At 62.2% G+C, this 17,175-nt stretch overlaps 1 protein-coding gene across 1 annotated transcript; it reads right to left on the bottom strand.

Annotated features, from left to right (window-relative positions):
• Positions 1-5,674: 5,674 nt before the first annotated feature.
• DCAF15 (DDB1 and CUL4 associated factor 15) lies at positions 5,675-17,005 on the bottom strand. Its single transcript, XM_058821444.1, has 13 exons — positions 16,877-17,005; positions 15,439-15,536; positions 14,832-14,967; positions 14,226-14,332; positions 13,851-13,987; positions 13,327-13,500; positions 11,644-12,084; positions 9,851-9,948; positions 9,652-9,780; positions 8,455-8,540; positions 7,594-7,698; positions 6,750-6,865; positions 5,675-6,492 (listed from the first exon to the last, which is right to left on the bottom strand). Exons 1-13 carry the CDS (start codon positions 17,003-17,005, stop codon positions 6,437-6,439), a joined length of 1,812 nt encoding a protein of 603 aa, XP_058677427.1. The 3' UTR covers positions 5,675-6,436.
• Positions 17,006-17,175: the final 170 nt, after the last annotated feature.

Genomic DNA, 17,175 nt, shown 5'->3' with positions numbered 1-17,175 from the left:
TGTGCTTTGGGGGGGAGGGGCCGTGTCCGTGGCCGCCCGTGTGGAAATTGAAGCCAAACCTGGAATTAATTTGGGGGGGGGGTTTGGGGTTGGGTTGGGGTCTCCCCCTCCCCCCAGCGTGTGCCCCTCCCCCCCCGCAGACGCTGTTTTTTACCTTTTGTAGCTTCTTTGTAAAAGGAATAAAAAGCAACGGCGGTGTTGGGGTGGGCCTGATTGGGGGGGGTAGAGGGGGCACCCCAAAATCCTCAAATTCCCCAAAATGAGCCCCAAAATGCCCCACACCAGCCCCAAATCTCTGCCCCCCAAAATGAGCCCCAAATCCCGGCCGAACACCCCAAAATCCCTGCCAAAAACTGCCCCCGAGAATCCCCAAAAGAGCCCCCAAAATCACGGCAAATCACCCCAAAATCCCCACCTAAAAACCATCCTTAAAATCCCCAAAACCATCCCCAAATAGCAGCCAATCACCCCAAAATTCCTGCCCCAAAACGAGCCCCAAATCCCTGCCCCCAAAATCCCAAAAATTCCGGTCACACACCCCAAAAATTTCTGTCCACAAAGTCCCCCAAATGAGCCCCAAATCCCAGCCAGTCACCCCAAAATCCCTGCCCCCAAAATCGCTAAAATGAGCCCCAAAATCCCCCAGAAGAGCCCCAAATCCCTGCCCCAAATATCCTCGAAGTGAGCCCCAAATCCCAACCAATCACCCCAAAATTCCTGTTCCAAAAATCCCCCTAAAATCCTCAAAACCAGCCTCAAATTCCTGCCCCTAAAATGAGCCCCAAATCCTGACCAATCACCGCAAAATCCCTGAGCCCAAAACTGCCCCAAAATTCCCCAAAACTGCCCCCAAAATCATCCCCAAATTCCTGTCCCCAAAATCCCCAGAACGAGCCCCAAATTTTACCCAGTCACCCCAAAATCCTGGCCTAAAAACGGCCCCCAAAATCCCTGAGACCGCCCCTAAAATCCCCCAAACCAGCCCCAAATTCCTGCCCCTAAAATCTCCAAAATGAGCCCCAAATCGCAGCAAATCATCCCAAAATTCCCCCCAAAACTGCCCCAAAATCTCCGAAACCAGCCCCAATTCCCGGTCCCCAAAGTCCCCAAAATTCCCCCCAAATCCTGGCCAATCACCCTAAAATCTGTCCCTAAAATCGCCCAAAATGGAGCCCCAAATCCTGGCCAAAAGCTGCCCCCAAACTTCCCAAAAACTGCCCCCAAAAATCCCCAAAATGAGCCCAAAAATCCCCAAAATGAGCCCCTTTATGGCACCTTTTTGCGACAGTCGCGGTTTATGACAGATGTTACGACAGTCGCGCTTTACGGCACCTTCAATGACACTGACACGTTACGGCACCTTTTACGACAGTCGCGGTTTGCAGCCAAATTCACGACAGTCGCGCTTTACGGCGCTATTTACGACAGTCGCGCTTTACGGCACCTTTTACAACAGTCGCGCTTTACGACACCTTTTACGACAGTGCTGCTTTACGGCACCTTTTACGACAGTGCTGCTTTACGGCACCTTTTACGACAGTGCTGCTTTACGGCACCTTTTACGACAGTCGCGCTTTACGGCACCTTTTACGACAGTCGCGCTTTACGGCACCTTTTACGACAGTCGCGCTTTACGGCACCTTTTACGACAGTCGCGCTTTACGGCCGGTTTTACGACAGTCGCGCTTTACGGCACCTTTTACGACAGTCGCGCTTTACGGCACCTTTTACGACAGTCGCGCTTTACGGCACCTTTTACGACAGTGCTGCTTTACGGCACCTTTTACGACAGTCGCGCTTTACGGCACCTTTTACGACAGTGCTGCTTTACGGCACCTTTTACGACAGTCGCGCTTTACGGCACCTTTTACGACAGTCGCGCTTTACGGCCGGTTTTACGACAGTCGCGCTTTACGGCACCTTTTACGACAGTCGTGCTTTACGGCACCTTTTACGACAGTCGCGCTTTACGACACCTTTTACGACAGTCGCGCTTTACGGCACCTTTTACGACAGTCGCGCTTTACGGCACCTTTTACGACAGTCGCGCTTTACGGCACCTTTTACGACAGTCGCGCTTTACGGCACCTTTTACGACAGTCGCGCTTTACGGCACCTTTTACGACAGTCGCGCTTTACGGCCGGTTTTACGACAGTCGCGCTTTACGGCACCTTTTACGACAGTCGTGCTTTACGGCACCTTTTACGACAGTCGCGCTTTACGACACCTTTTACGACAGTCGCGCTTTACGGCACCTTTTACGACAGTCGCGCTTTACGGCACCTTTTACGACAGTCGCGCTTTACGGCACCTTTTACGACAGTCGCGCTTTACGGCACCTTTTACGACAGTCGCGCTTTACGGCACCTTTTACGACAGTGCTGCTTTACGGCACCTTTTACGACAGTCGCGCTTTACGGCCGCTTTTACGACAGTCGCGCTTTACGGCACCTTTTACGACAGTCGCGCTTTACGGCACCTTTTACGACAGTGCTGCTTTACGGCACCTTTTACGACAGTGCTGCTTTACGGCACCTTTTACGACAGTGCTGCTTTACGGCACCTTTTACGACAGTCGCGCTTTACGGCACCTTTTACGACAGTCGCGCTTTACGGCCGGTTTTACGACAGTCGCGCTTTACGACACCTTTTACGACAGTGCTGCTTTACGGCACCTTTTACGACAGTGCTGCTTTACGGCACCTTTTACGACAGTCGCGCTTTACGGCACCTTTTACGACAGTCGCGCTTTACGGCACCTTTTACGACAGTGCTGCTTTACGGCACCTTTTACGACAGTCGCGCTTTACGGCCGGTTTTGCGACAGTCGCGCTTTACGACACCTTTTACGACAGTGCTGCTTTACGGCCGGTTTTACGACAGTCGCGCTTTACGACACCTTTTACGACAGTGCTGCTTTACGGCACCTTTTACGACAGTGCTGCTTTACGGCACCTTTTACGACAGTGCTGCTTTACGGCACCTTTTACGACAGTCGCGCTTTACGGCACCTTTTACGACAGTCGCGCTTTACGGCCGGTTTTACGACAGTCGCGCTTTACGGCACCTTTTACGACAGTGCTGCTTTACGGCACCTTTTACGACAGTCGCGCTTTACGGACCCTTTTACGACAGTCGCGCTTTACGGCACCTTTTACGACAGTGCTGCTTTACGGCACCTTTTACGACAGTGCTGCTTTACGGCACCTTTTACGACAGTCGCGCTTTACGGCACCTTTTACGACAGTGCTGCTTTACGGCACCTTTTACGACAGTGCTGCTTTACGGCACCTTTTACGACAGTGCTGCTTTACGGCACCTTTTACGACAGTCGCGCTTTACGGCACCTTTTACGACAGTGCTGCTTTACGGCACCTTTTACGACAGTGCTGCTTTACGGCACCTTTTACGACAGTCGCGCTTTACGGCACCTTTTACGACAGTCGCGCTTTACGGCCGGTTTTACGACAGTCGCGCTTTACGGCACCTTTTACGACAGTGCTGCTTTACGGCACCTTTTACGACAGTCGCGCTTTACGGCACCTTTTACGACAGTGCTGCTTTACGGCACCTTTTACGACAGTGCTGCTTTACGGCACCTTTTACGACAGTCGCGCTTTACGGCACCTTTTACGACAGTGCTGCTTTACGGCACCTTTTACGACAGTCGCGCTTTACGGCACCTTTTACGACAGTCGCGCTTTACGGCACCTTTTACGACAGTGCTGCTTTACGGCACCTTTTACGACAGTCGCGCTTTACGGCACCTTTTACGACAGTCGCGCTTTACGGCCGGTTTTACGACAGTCGCGCTTTACGGCACCTTTTACGACAGTCGCGCTTTACGGCACCTTTTACGACAGTGCTGCTTTACGGCACCTTTTACGACAGTCGCGCTTTACGGCCGGTTTTACGACAGTCGCGCTTTACGACACCTTTTACGACAGTCGCGCTTTACGGCACCTTTTACGACAGTCGCGCTTTACGGCACCTTTTACGACAGTCGCGCTTTACGGCACCTTTTACGACAGTCGCGCTTTACGGCCGGTTTTACGACAGTCGCGCTTTACGGCCGGTTTTACGACAGTCGCGCTTTACGGCCGGTTTTACGACAGTCGCGCTTTACGGCACCTTTTACGACAGTGCTGCTTTACGGCACCTTTTACGACAGTGCTGCTTTACGGCACCTTTTACGACAGTCGCGCTTTACGGCACCTTTTACGACAGTCGCGCTTTACGGCCGGTTTTACGACAGTCGCGCTTTACGGCACCTTTTACGACAGTGCTGCTTTACGGCACCTTTTACGACAGTCGCGCTTTACGGCACCTTTTACGACAGTCGCGCTTTACGGCACCTTTTACGACAGTGCTGCTTTACGGCACCTTTTACGACAGTGCTGCTTTACGGCACCTTTTACGACAGTGCTGCTTTACGGCACCTTTTACGACAGTCGCGCTTTACGGCACCTTTTACGACAGTCGCGCTTTACGGCACCTTTTACGACAGTGCTGCTTTACGGCACCTTTTACGACAGTCGCGCTTTACGGCCGGTTTTGCGACAGTCGCGCTTTACGACACCTTTTACGACAGTCGCGCTTTACGGCACCTTTTACGACAGTGCTGCTTTACGGCACCTTTTACGACAGTCGCGCTTTACGGCACCTTTTACGACAGTCGCGCTTTACGGCCGGTTTTACGACAGTCGCGCTTTACGGCACCTTTTACGACAGTCGCGCTTTACGGCACCTTTTACGACAGTGCTGCTTTACGGCACCTTTTACGACAGTCGCGCTTTACGGCCGGTTTTACGACAGTCGCGCTTTACGACACCTTTTACGACAGTCGCGCTTTACGGCACCTTTTACGACAGTCGCGCTTTACGGCACCTTTTACGACAGTCGCGCTTTACGGCACCTTTTACGACAGTCGCGCTTTACGGCACCTTTTACGACAGTCGCGCTTTACGGCACCTTTTACGACAGTGCTGCTTTACGGCACCTTTTACGACAGTGCTGCTTTACGGCACCTTTTACGACAGTCGCGCTTTACGGCCGGTTTTGCGACAGTCGCGCTTTACGACACCTTTTACGACAGTGCTGCTTTACGGCACCTTTTACGACAGTCGCGCTTTACGGCACCTTTTACGACAGTCGCGCTTTAGGGAACTCCTGCTTTACGGCATTTTTCCAGCACTTTACATTTTTAATTTTTTTCATTTCTTTTTAATTATTTTAGTTTTTCAATTTTGACTTATTTTTAATTTAATTTTTATGTTTCATTTTTCCATTTTTGAAGCTTTTTTAAGCCCCGCGTGGGGGGGATTCTGAGAGTGCCCATCCCGATGCCAGGGCTGCTTTGGGGGGGGCGTTGTGGGCGCCCCCCGTGCCCCCAAGTCCCAGCCAATCACCCCCAAATCTTTGTCCCCAAAATCCCCAAAATGAGCCCCAAACCCCAGCCAAGCACCCCAAAATCTCTGCCCTCGTAATCCCTGAAATGAGCCCCAAATTCCACCCAAAACTGCCCCAAATTCTGCCCCTAAAATCCCTACATTGAACCCCAAATCCTGACCAATCGCCCCAAAATCTCTGCCCTAAAATCGCCCCCCAAGTCCCCGAAACCAGCCCCAAATCCCTGCCCCAAAGAGCCCCAAAATCCCCCCAAAACGGCACAAATTGGAAACCAGGATTTTTATTTTGGGGAGGGGGATTGGAGCTCCTCCCCCCTCCCCTGATAAAACGCTGGATGGCAAAAAAAAAGAGGCGTAAAAACAACAGAAAAAAGGGAAAAATGGGGAAAAAAGACAAAAAAAATGGAAAAAAAAAGGGGGAAAAATAAAAAGGAAGAAAAGCCCCAAAGGGGGCGGGGCTGGGACCGGGTGGATCCAGGTGTGACAGCGGGGACCAGGTGGCACCAGCGGTGTCCAGGTGTGTCCCAGATGTCCCCAGGAGGGGTCACAGATGTGCCCAGGTGTGTTCCAGGTACCCCCAGGTACCGCCAGGGGTGTCCCCAGGTGTGTCCCAGGTACCCCCAGGTGTCCCAGGGATGTCCCAGGTGTGTCCCAGGTACCCCCAGGTAGTCCCAGGTGTCACAGGGATGTCCCAGGTGTGTCCCAGGTACCCCAGGTGTGTCCCCAGGTGTCCCAGGTGTGTCCCAGGTACCCCCAGGGGTGTCCCCAGGTACCCCAGGGGTGTCCCAGGTGTCCCAGCACGATCCAGGTGGCCCCAGGGGTGCCCCAGGGGTGTCTTCAGGTGTCCCAGCTGTCCCCAGGTGATGTCCCAGGGCTCCCAGGTGTCCCCAGGGGGGTCAAAGGTGTCCCCAGGTGTATCCCCAGGTGTCCCCAGCTGTCCCCAGGTGTATCCCCAGGTGTCCCCAGGTGTGCCCAGGTGTCACAGCACAATCCAGGTGCCCCAGGTGTGCCCAGGTGTGCCCAGGTGTCACAGCACGATCCAGGTGTAGCGCTCATTGTCAGCCAGAACCTTCAGGGAACAGCCTGGGGCAGGGGGGGGTGGGAAAGCAGCGATGGGGAGGGGGCACAGAGACCCCCAAACCCACCCAGGACCCCCCCAGGTGTCTCCAGACTCCCCCAGCCCCCCTGGGACCGCCCCAGGACCCCCCAAACCTCCCCCAAACCCCACCAGGACCCCCCAGATCCCCCGCAAACCCCTCCAGGCCCCCCCCAAACACCCCCAGGACCCCCCAGATCCCCCCCAAACCCCCCCAGGCCCCCCCGAGCAGCCCCAGCCCCACCCTTGTGCAGGGCCTCGTTGGTCATCCTGTGCACGCCCCGGCCGGGGGCCTCGGGCACGAGCCAGCGCATGACGGTGTCCACGCAGCCCTTGCGGTACGAGCTCCACACGCTGCCGCTGCAACGGGGATGGGGGTCAGCCCGGACCCCCTGAGGGACCCCAGACCCAAAACATCCCCTGATCCCCCTCAGATCCCCCCCAGGCCCCCCCAGGCCGTGACGGTCCCCCCCCAGCTCCACACGCTGCCGCTGCAACGGGGCAAATTGGGGGGCTGGGGGCGCCCTGGGACCCCCAGAAACACCCCCAGACCCCCCTGAGGGACCCCAGACCCCCCTGATCCCCCCAGACCCCCCCAGGCCGTGACGGTCCCCACGCAGCCCTTGCGCTGGGAGCTCCACACGCTGCCGCTGAAACGGGGATTGGAGTCACCCCCGGACCCCCCTGAGGGACCCCAGACCCAAAACATCCCCCTCAGACCCCCCTCAGACCCCCCAGATCCCACAGAGACCCCCCAGACCCCCCTCAGACCCCCCAGATCCCCCTCAGATCCCCCAGACACCCCTGAGAGGACCCCAGACCCAAAACATCCCCCTGATCCCCCCCAGATCCCCCTCAGACCCCCCCCAGACCCCCCAGACCCCCCTGAGGGACCCCAGACCCCCCTGATCCCCCCCAGACCCCCCCAGGCCGTGACGGTCCCCACGCGGCCCTTGCGCCGGGAGCCCCACACGCCGTTGCTGTCACAAAGGGAACTGGGGGGGCCGGGGGCACCCCCAAACCCACGGAGACCCCCCCACTGCCCCCCCGAGGGACCCCCGGGCGCCCCCAGCCCCCTCCCCAGGTACCTGGTCTGCCCCTTGACCTCGGTGAGCTCCCCCACGCCCACCGTGCTGAAGGCGCCGCTGTTGAGGTCCCACGAGACCTTGAGGCTGGTGTGGTGGGTCCGGGGGCTGCAGGGGGGGGATCAGCACCCCAAAAACCCCAAACACCCCAAAAACCCCACCCAGACCCCCGTGAGACCCCCAGGTATCCAAAAAACCCCAAAAACCCCCATGGGATACCCCAAAACCCCCATGGGATACCCCAAAAACCTCCCCAGGGCTGGGGTCCCACGAGACCTTGAGGCTGCTGTGGTGGGTCTGGGGGCTGCAGGGGGGGGATCAGCACTGGGGTCACCCCAAAAACCCACCCAGACCCCCTGGGATACCCCAAAACCCCCCAAAACCCCTCCTAGACCCCCATGGGACACCTCAAAATCCCCCCTAGACCTCTGTGAGACCCCCAAAAACCCCCCCAGACCCCCATGAGACCCCCAGGATACCCCAAAAAAACGCCCAAAACCCCCCCCCGACCCCCATGGGATACCCCAAAAACCCCCCAAGCCCACATGGGATCCCCCTAACACCCTTGGGGTACCCCAAAACCATCACCCAGCCCCCCAAGAGACCCCCAGGGACCCCCAAAACCCCCCTCAGACCCCCATGGGGTACCCTAAAAGCCCCCCAAGGACCCCCCCAGACCCCCAGGGACCCCCCAAAAACCCCCTAAAAGCCCCCCAAAGGACCCCCCCAGACCCCCAGGGACCCCCCAAAACCCCCTAAAAGCCCCCCAAGGACCCCCCCAGACCCCCAGGGACCCCCCAAAACCCCCTAAAAGCCCCCCAAAGGACCCCCCCAGACCCCCAGGGACCCCCAATCCCCCCTCACCGCAGCTGCCCCTCGTGCTCGGGGCAGGGGAAGGCCAGCAGCAGCAGCCCGATGTTGATCAGCACCTGGTTGGTCTCGGGGCACACCTGGGGGCACACGGGGGGTTTAAAATGGGTCTGGGGGCTCCCGTGGGGCTCCAGGTGAGTCCTGGGGGTGGTTTTGGGGTATTTTGTGGGGCTCTGGGGGTGTTTTTGGGGCAGGGGAAGGGCAGCAGCAGCAGCCCCCCGACGTTGATCCGCACCTGGTTGGTCTCGGGGCACCCCTGGGGGGGCAGTCTGGGGGGCTTTGGGGGTCTCACGTGGTTTTTGGGGCACCCCAGGGGTGTTAGGGGGTCCCACGGGGGTCTGGGTGGGTCCTTTGAGGGGTTTTGGGGTATCCCATGAGGGCTCTGGGTGGTCTCAGGGGGCCCCGAATGGTCTCAGGGGTCTCAGGGGGGTCCCTGGGGGTCTCTCTGCATGATCTGGGGGGGCTCTCTGGGGTCCCTGGGTCTCTCTGGGGGTCTCTCTGGGGGTCTCTGTGTGATCTGGGGGGTCCCTGGGTGATCTGGGGGGTCCCTGGGGGTCTCTCAGGGCACTCTGGGGGTCCCCCTGATGGTCTCTGGATGCTCTGGGGGTCTCAGGGTCCCCTGGAAGATCTGGGGTGGTCCCTGGGGGTCTCTGTGTGATCTGGGGGTCCCTGGGGGGGCTCTGGGTGTCCCAGGGTGGTCTCAGGGGTCCCTGGGGTCTCTCAGGGCTCTCTGGGGTCTCTCAGGGGTCCCTGGGGGTCTCAGGGCTCTCTGGGGTCTCTCAGGGGTCCCTGGGGGTCTCAGGGGTCCCTGGGGGTCCCTGGGCTCTCTGGGGTCTCTCAGGGGTCCCTGGGGGTCTCTCAGGGGTCCCTGGGCTCTCTGGGGTCTCTCAGGGCTCTCTGGGGTCTCTCAAGGGTCCCTGGGGGTCTCTCAGGGCTCTCTGGGGGTCTCAGGGCTCTCTCAGGGGTCCCTGGGGGTCTCAGGGCTCTCTGGGGTCTCTCAGGGGTCCCTGGGGGTCTCTCAGGGCTCTCTGGGGGTCTCAGGGCTCTCTCAGGGGTCCCTGGGGGTCTCAGGGCTCTCTGGGGGTCTCAGGGCTCTCTCAGGGGTCCCTGGGGTCTCTCAGGGGTCTCAGGGCTCTCTCAGGGGTCCCTGGGCTCTCGGGGGGTCCCTGGAGGCGCCAGCCCCCCGCGCACCTCGAGGATGACGATGTCGTAGTCGCTGAAGGAGCAGAACTGCCGCGCCCAGCGCGCGTCGTTCCTGATCACCTCGTTGATGACGTACTCGAAGTCCAGGCTCAGCTGCTCCACGGCCAGCACCTGCCCCTGGGGAGGGCCCGGGCTCAGCCACCCCGACGGGGCCGTTTGGGGGTCCCGGGGGCTCCGGGGGTCTCACCTGGGCCGGGGCCCCGTCCCGCTCCCGCAGGGGCCGCAGGCCGCGCCCGCTCAGGTCGGTCACCACGAAGGGAAGGGAGATCTTGTCGTCCTCCAGGTCTGGGGAGGGGGCACGGGGGGTCGGGGGGGGTCCTCGGGGGGTGGGGCCTCACCTGGGGGGGCCACCCCAGATCGGGGAACCCCAAAATTGCCAAAACCCCAAAAAACCCCGAGTTGTTATCAGTGAAGGAACCCCCGGCCCAGGGCTTGTGGGGCTCCAATAGAGTCTGGGGTCCCAGGAGGGGTCGGGGGGGGGGGTCCTCAGGGGGTGGGGTCTCACCTGGGGGAGCGGGGAACCCCAAAATTGCCGCCCCAAAAAACCCCCGAGTTGTTATCACTGAAGGAACCCCCGGGCCAGAGATCAGGGGGCGTCTCAGGGGTCTGGGGTCTCGTGTGGGGTCAGGAGGGGTTGGGGTCTCACTGGGGGGGTCGGGGGGGGTCCTCGGGGGGTGGGGCCTCACCTGGGGGGGCCACCCCAGATCGGGGAACCCCAAAATTGCCGCCCCAAAAAACCCCGAGTTGTTATCAGTGAAGGAACCCCCAGCCCAGGGCTTGTGGGGCTCCAATAGAGTCTGGGGTCCCAGGAGGGGTCAAGGGGGGGGTCCTCAGGGGGTGGGGTCTCACCTGGGGGGGCCACCCCAGATCGGGGAACCCCAAAATTGCCGCCCCAGAAAACCCCGAGTTGTTATCGGTGAAGGAACCCCCGGGCCGGAGATCAGGGGGCGTCTCAGGGGTCTGGGGTCTCGTGTGGGGTCAGGAGGGGTTGGGGTCTCACTGGGGGGGTCAAGGGGGGTCCTCAGGGGGTGGGGTCTCACTTGGGGGGGCGGGGAACCCCAAAATTGCCGCCCCAAAAAACCCCGAGTTGTTATCGGTGAAGGAACCCCCGGCCCAGGGCTTGTGGGGCTCCAATAGAGTCTGGGGTCCCAGGAGGGGTTGGGGTCTCAGGAGGGGTCAAGGGGGGTCCTCGGGGGGTGGGGTCTCACCTGGGGGGTCACCCCAGATCGGGGAACCCCAAAATTTGCACCCAAAAAACCCCTGAGTTGATCAGAGCGAAGGAAGGACCAGCTGTCATAGGGGGCTAAGGGGGCACTCAGGGGGTCCTAAAGGGGTCTGGGGTCTCCCCAGGGGTTGGGGTCTCACCTGGGGGTTCGGGGCTCTCGGGCAGTTACCCTAAAAACGGGGGAACCCCAAATTTACCCCCCAAAAACCCCAAACTGGTCACAGCAAGGGAAGGACCAGCCCGGGGGTCAGGGGGCTCAGGGGGTCCCAATTTGGGTTGGGGTCTCTCCACGGGTTGGGGTCTCACCTGGGGGGCTTAGGAGGGTCAGGAGGGGTTGGGGTCTCACCTGAGGGGTCACGGGGGGCACCCCAGATCGAGGGACCCCCGAATTCTCACCCCAATTTGCTCTCAGGGAAGGAACCCCCAACCCAGGCTTGTGGGGCTCATGGGGTGTCTCAGGGGGTCCCATTAGGGTCTGGGGTCTCCCCAGGGGCTGGGGTCTCCCCTGGGCAGCTCAGGGGGCTCAGGAGGGGTTGGGGTCTCACTTGGGGGGTCACCCCAGATCGGGGAACCCCCAAATTTACCCCCCAAAAACCCCAAATTTGCTCTCAGTGAAGCTCAGGACTCGTGGGGGTCTCAGCGGGGTCTCAGGGGGTCCCAGTTTGGGTTGGGGTCTCCCCAGGAGTTGAGGTCTCCCCTGGGCAGTCCGGGGGGCTCAGGGGGTCCCCCCAAAGCCCCCCGAGCCCCCCACTCACCCTCGGGGGTCTCCCCAGGCTCCAGCACGTAGCACAGCTTGGTGTAGTTGACGTAGCCGGGCTCGGGGGGGGTCTGGGCTGGGGAGGGGTCTCCGGGAGGGCTCCCGGCCGTTGTGGGGAGGGGTCCGGGGGGGGAGGGTGGGGAGGGGTCCCCGCCCGGGCTCTGGGACCCCCCGGACCCCCCCTCATTTCCCTGAGCCCTGCGGAACAGATCGGCCACGAACTCCTTGGCTTTGGTCACCGCTAACGACGGGGGCGCGCTTGGGGAGGGGGCTGCGGCTTTGGGGGGGCCCTGGGGGGGTCGGGGGGATGGGGGGGAGACCCCAGACCCCTCCGGCCCCTCCTGGGGGGGTTGTTGATGTTGTGGTGGTGGTGGGGGGGAGCGGGGAGCTTCTGGAAGGTTCCGGCGCCTGTAGAGGATCTGCTGGGAGCTGCTGTCACCTGTGGGGGAAACTGGGGGGTCAGGGGGAAAACTGGGGGGTCCCAGGGGCGTTTGGGGGGTCCCGGGGGGCGGTTGAGGGATTTTGGGGGGGATTTGGGGGGTCCCATGGGGATTTGGGGGGTCCCAGGGGCGTTTGGGGGGTCCCGGGGGGCGGTTGAGGGATCTTGGGGGGGATTTGGGGGATCCCATTGGGATTTGGGGGGTCCCAGGGGCGTCTGGGGGGTCCTGGGGGGCAGTTGAGTGATTTTGGGGGAGATTTGGGGGGTCCCATGGGGATTTGGGGGGTTTTGGGGGGAAAATTGAGGGGTCCCAGGGGGTTTTGGGAGGTCCCGGGGGGGGAAGTCGGGGGATTTTGGGGGGGATTTGGGGGGTCCCAGAGGGGTCCCAGGGAAGGTTTGGGGAGTCCCAGAGGGATTTTGGGGAGTTCCAGGAGGGTCCCAGGAAGGTTTGGGGGTTTTTGGGGGGGTCCCAGGAGGGTTTGGGGGTCCCACAGGGGGTCCCAGGGGGGTTTGAGGGGTCCCAGGAGGAGCTTGGGGCACTGAGGGGTCCCAGGGGGCTCAGGGGATTTTGGGGGGGGTCCCACAGGGCTTTTGGGGGGTTCCAGGGAGGTTTGGGGTATTTAGGGGGGTCCCAGGGGGGATCGGAGGAATTTTGAGGGGTCCCAGGGATTTTTGGGGGTCCCACATGGGGTCCCAGGAAGTCCTGGGGGTTTCAGGGGGGTCCTGAGGGTCCCATGGGGGTCCCAGGGAGTAGCAGGAGGACCCCAGAGGGTCCCCAGGGTATCCAGGGGGGTTCAGGGGTTCCCAGGGGGGTTTGGGGGGTCCCAAGGGGGGGTCCTTGGTGGATCAGGGGGTCTCTGGGGCTTTGGGGGGTCCCCGGGTGGATCAGGGGGTCTCTGGGGTTTGGGGGGTCCCGTGGGGGTCCCAGCACACCTGCAGGGTGCACGGCGATGGCGCAGGGGTGTCAGGGGGTCTCAGGGGGTTTTGGGGGGTCCCCGGGTGGGTCAGGGGGTTTTGGGGGGTCCCTGGGGTTTGGGGGTCCCCTGTTACCCGCGGGGTGCACGGCGATGGCGCAGGGGGTGTCACGGTGGGTCAGGGGGTTTTGGGGGGTCTCTCCCCGGGGTTTGGGGGTCCCGCGTTACCCGCGGGGTGCACGGCGATGGCGCAGGGGGTTTTGGGGGGTCCCCGGGTGGGTCAGGGGGTTTTGGGGGGTCTCTCCCCGGGGTTTGGGGGTCCCGTTACCCGCGGGGTGCACGGCGATGGCGCAGGCCACGAGGGAGAAGCTGGTGTTGAGCAGCACCACGTGGTCCTTGCGCAGCTGGAAGGCGGGCTGGAAGGTGGGGAAGGGGTACACCACCTGGAACTTGGTGTGCAGCAGGAAGCCGTGGCGCAGGCACGCGGGGCTGGGGGCCGCGCCTGGGGGGGGGGCACGGGGTCAGGGGGGGCGGGGGACCCCAAAAACCCACCCCAAAAAAAACCCCGAGGTCATTGGAGCAAGGGGAGCGCCAGCCTGGGGTTCAGTGGGGGGCTAGGGGGGACATCAGGGGTCTCTGGTGGGTCTGGGGTCTCAATGAGGGGATGGGGTCTCACCTGGGGGGGGTCACGGGGGGTGGGGAACCCCCAAAACCCACCCCAAAAAAACCCCGAGGTCATTGGGGCAAGGGGAGCGCCAGCCTGGGGCTCAGGGCAGGAGATCGGGGGGTCTCTCCTGGGTCTGGGGGTCCCGCTGGGGGTCTCAGGGGTCTGTTTTGGGTCTGGGGTCTCACCGGGGCTCTCCCTGGCCCTCTGGCAGGCCGGGCAGTGCCGCGGGGGGGGCACGGCCACGGTGCTCACGTAGATGTCCCGGTGGTTCTCGTCGCTCATCAGCATCAGGTTCACCTGCAGCCCCGGGGCCGAGCGCGTGCTGGGGACACAGGGGGCACACCTGGGGCACCTGGGCACAGCTGGCACACCTGGGCACGGCTGGCACACTGGGCACAGCTGGCACACCTGGGCACGGCTGGCACACTGGGCACGGCTGGCACACCTGGGCACAGCTCACACATCAGGTTCACCTGCAGCCCCGGGGCCGAGCGCGTGCTGGGGACACAGGGGGCACACCTGGCACACCTGGGGCTGGCACAGGTGGGGGTGGCACTCACTTGAAGCCAAAGACGATGACCTTGTCGCTGTCCCCGGGCCACTCGCACACGGTCAGGTAGAGGTCGCTGTAAATCTCCTCGTCCTGGAACAGCCGCACCTGGCGCACCTGGCGGGCACACACGTGGCACCAGGGTGGCGCCTGGGTGTCCCTTGGTGTCCCCAGGTGTCCCCAGGTGTCCCCAGTGTCCCCCCAGGTGCCCCCAGTGTCCCCAGGCCCCGTACCAGGCGCAGCTTGCTGTGCACGTTGAACTCCCACCAGTACAGGTGGTACAGGTAGAAGGAGGAGCCGTGTCTGCCTGTCCCTGTGATGTCCCCAGGTGTCCCCCCAGGTGTCCCCAATGTCCCCCCAGGTGTCCCCAGTGTCCCCCCAGGTGTCCCCAATGTCCCCCCAGGTGTCCCCAGTGTCCCCAGGTGCCCGTACCAGGCGCAGCTTGCTGTGCACGTTGAACTCCCACCAGTACAGGTGGTACAGGTAGAAGGAGGAGCCATGTCTGCCTGTCCCTGTGATGTCCCCAGGTGTCCCCAATGTCCCCCCAGGTGTCCCCAGTGTCCCCCCAGGTGTCCCCAGGTGTCCCCAATGTCCCCAATGTCCCCAGGCCCCGTACCAGGCGCAGCTTGCTGTGCACGTTGAACTCCCACCAGTACAGGTGGTACAGGTAGAAGGAGAAGTCGTCGTCCCCGGAGCTGCTGGTGTAGGACAGGACGTAGCGGCCGCACTTGGAGAAGCCCAGGAAGATGTGCCTGGGGACAGCAGGGGACAGCACGATGGGGACACGGAGGGGACAAAGGGACACCGGAATGGGGGCACACGATGGGACACAGGGACGGGGACAGGGAGCGGATGAGGGGACACGCAAAATGGGGGGGACATCAAAATGGGGACAGGGAGGGGACGAAAGGACATGGGGGGACACCAAGATGGAGGCAGGGAAGGGACAAAGGGACACACAAAATGGGGGGACACAGACAACGGGAGTCACCCCAGGGCCCTCACGGAAATGGAGATCCCTGAAAATCTGGGGTCCCCCTTCACAGATTTGGGATCCACACACAGATTTGAGATTCCCACACAGATTTAGGCTCCCCTCACAGATTTGGGGTCCCCCATCACAGATTTGGGGTGCCCACACACAGATTTGGGATCTCCTCACAGATTTGGGGTGCCCACACACAGATTTGGGGTCCCCACACAGATTCGGGGTCCCCCCTCACCCTGCCCACAGGAACTCCTCGTCCACGATGCTCTTGAGGGTGACGCAGACGCGCGGCGGAAGCTTCCGGAACAGGCGGGGGGAGAGCTGCCCGCTGAGCTGGGGGGGCACGGGAGAGGAGGGGTCAGGGACCCCCAAAATGTCCCCACAACACCCCCAAAATCTGCCCCCAACACCTCCCACACTGAGGGGTGCTGGAGTTGGGGGGTCCCACATTGACCCCCACAGCCCCATAGCCCTCAGAGACCCTCAAACCCCTCAGAGACCCTCAAACCCCTCACAAACCCCCCAAAACCCTCAGAACCCCCCACCCAAACCCCTCAGAGACCCCCACAAACTGCTCAGAGAACCCCCCAAATTACAGTTCTCCCTCAGAATCCCCTCAGGACCCCTTCAAAGGCCCCTTAGGACACCTTCATCACCCTCAGAGCCCCCCGCCATCTCCCAGGCCGCTCTCCCCTCAGCTGCCCCCACCCCTCCTTCAGGGTCCCCTCAGAGCCCCCCGCCATTTTCCCAGCGCGGTGTCCCCTCAGGATTCCCTCAGGATCCTCTCATTCCCCTCAGGTACCCCGCCATGTCCCACCCGGCGTCCCCTCAGAGCCCCCTCATCCCCCTCAGGGTCCCCTCAGAGCCTCCCACCATTTTCCCAGCCCGGTCTCCCCTCAGGATTCCCTCAGGATCCTCTCATCCCCCTCAGAATCTCCCGCCATGTCCCACCCGGTGTCCCCTCAGAGCCCCCTCAGGGTCCCCCACCATGTCCCAGCCCGGTGACCCCTCAGAGCCCCCTCAGGACCCCCTCATCCCCCTCAGGGTCCCCTCAGAACCCCCGACCGTCTTCCCAGCCCGGTGCCCCCTCAGGATCCCCTCAGGACCCTCTCAGGACCCCCTCATCCCCCTCAGGGTCCCCTCAGAGCCTCCCGCCATTTTCCCAGCCCGGTGCCCCCTCAGGATCCCCTCAGGACCCTCTCAGGATCCCCTCACCCCCTCAGGCTCCTCCGCCATTTTCCCAGCCCGGTGTCTCCTCAGAGCCCCCTCAGTACCGTTTCAGGACCCCTTCAAAGCCCCCTCATCCCCCTCAAAGCCCCCTCATCTTCCTCAGGACCCCCTCAGAGCCCCCTCAGGGCCTCCCGCCATGTCCCAGCCCAGTGTCCCCTCACAGCCCCCTCAGAGCCTCTCGCCATGTCCCAGCCCGGTCTCTCCTCAGCCGCCCCCATCCCTCCCTCAGGACCCCCTCACGGCCCCCCCATCCCCCTCAGGGCCCCTCAGAACGCACTTAGGACCCCCTCAAAGCCTCCCCATAGTCCCCGGCCATATCTCAGCCCGGTCTCCCCTTACCGCCCCCCACCCTTCCCTCAGTCTCCCCTCACAGACCCCCCCCCCCACCTCACACCCCCCTGCTCCCTCATGCCCCCTGCGCCCCCTCAGCCCTCGCCGCTCACCCGGACGCGGTCCAGCTGCCTCACGAGGTGCTCCCGGCGACCTCGGGGTGCAGCCCCGGGCCCGGTCCCCCCCGCCGCCCCCCGTTTCCCCCCGGGGCCGCCGCGCTCGGCTTTCGAGCTCGGCGCCATTTTCCCGTTCCGGCCGCTTCCGGCGCGCCGCAAGCCGCCGTAACCCGGCCCACACCGCGCTCCTATTGGCCGCTGGTGCACCGCCCGCGCAGCTCATTGGCTAGACCATCCGTCAATCCTCAGCGCACCCCACCCCCACGCGGCGACACGGCCAATAGGAACCCAGCAGC

This window comes from Ammospiza caudacuta, chromosome 29, assembly GCF_027887145.1.
Source record: "Ammospiza caudacuta isolate bAmmCau1 chromosome 29, bAmmCau1.pri, whole genome shotgun sequence".
Lineage (NCBI taxonomy): Eukaryota > Metazoa > Chordata > Aves > Passeriformes > Passerellidae > Ammospiza > Ammospiza caudacuta.
The sequence above is the reverse complement of the archived record's forward strand: the minus strand, read 5'-3'. Positions and strand labels throughout refer to the sequence as shown.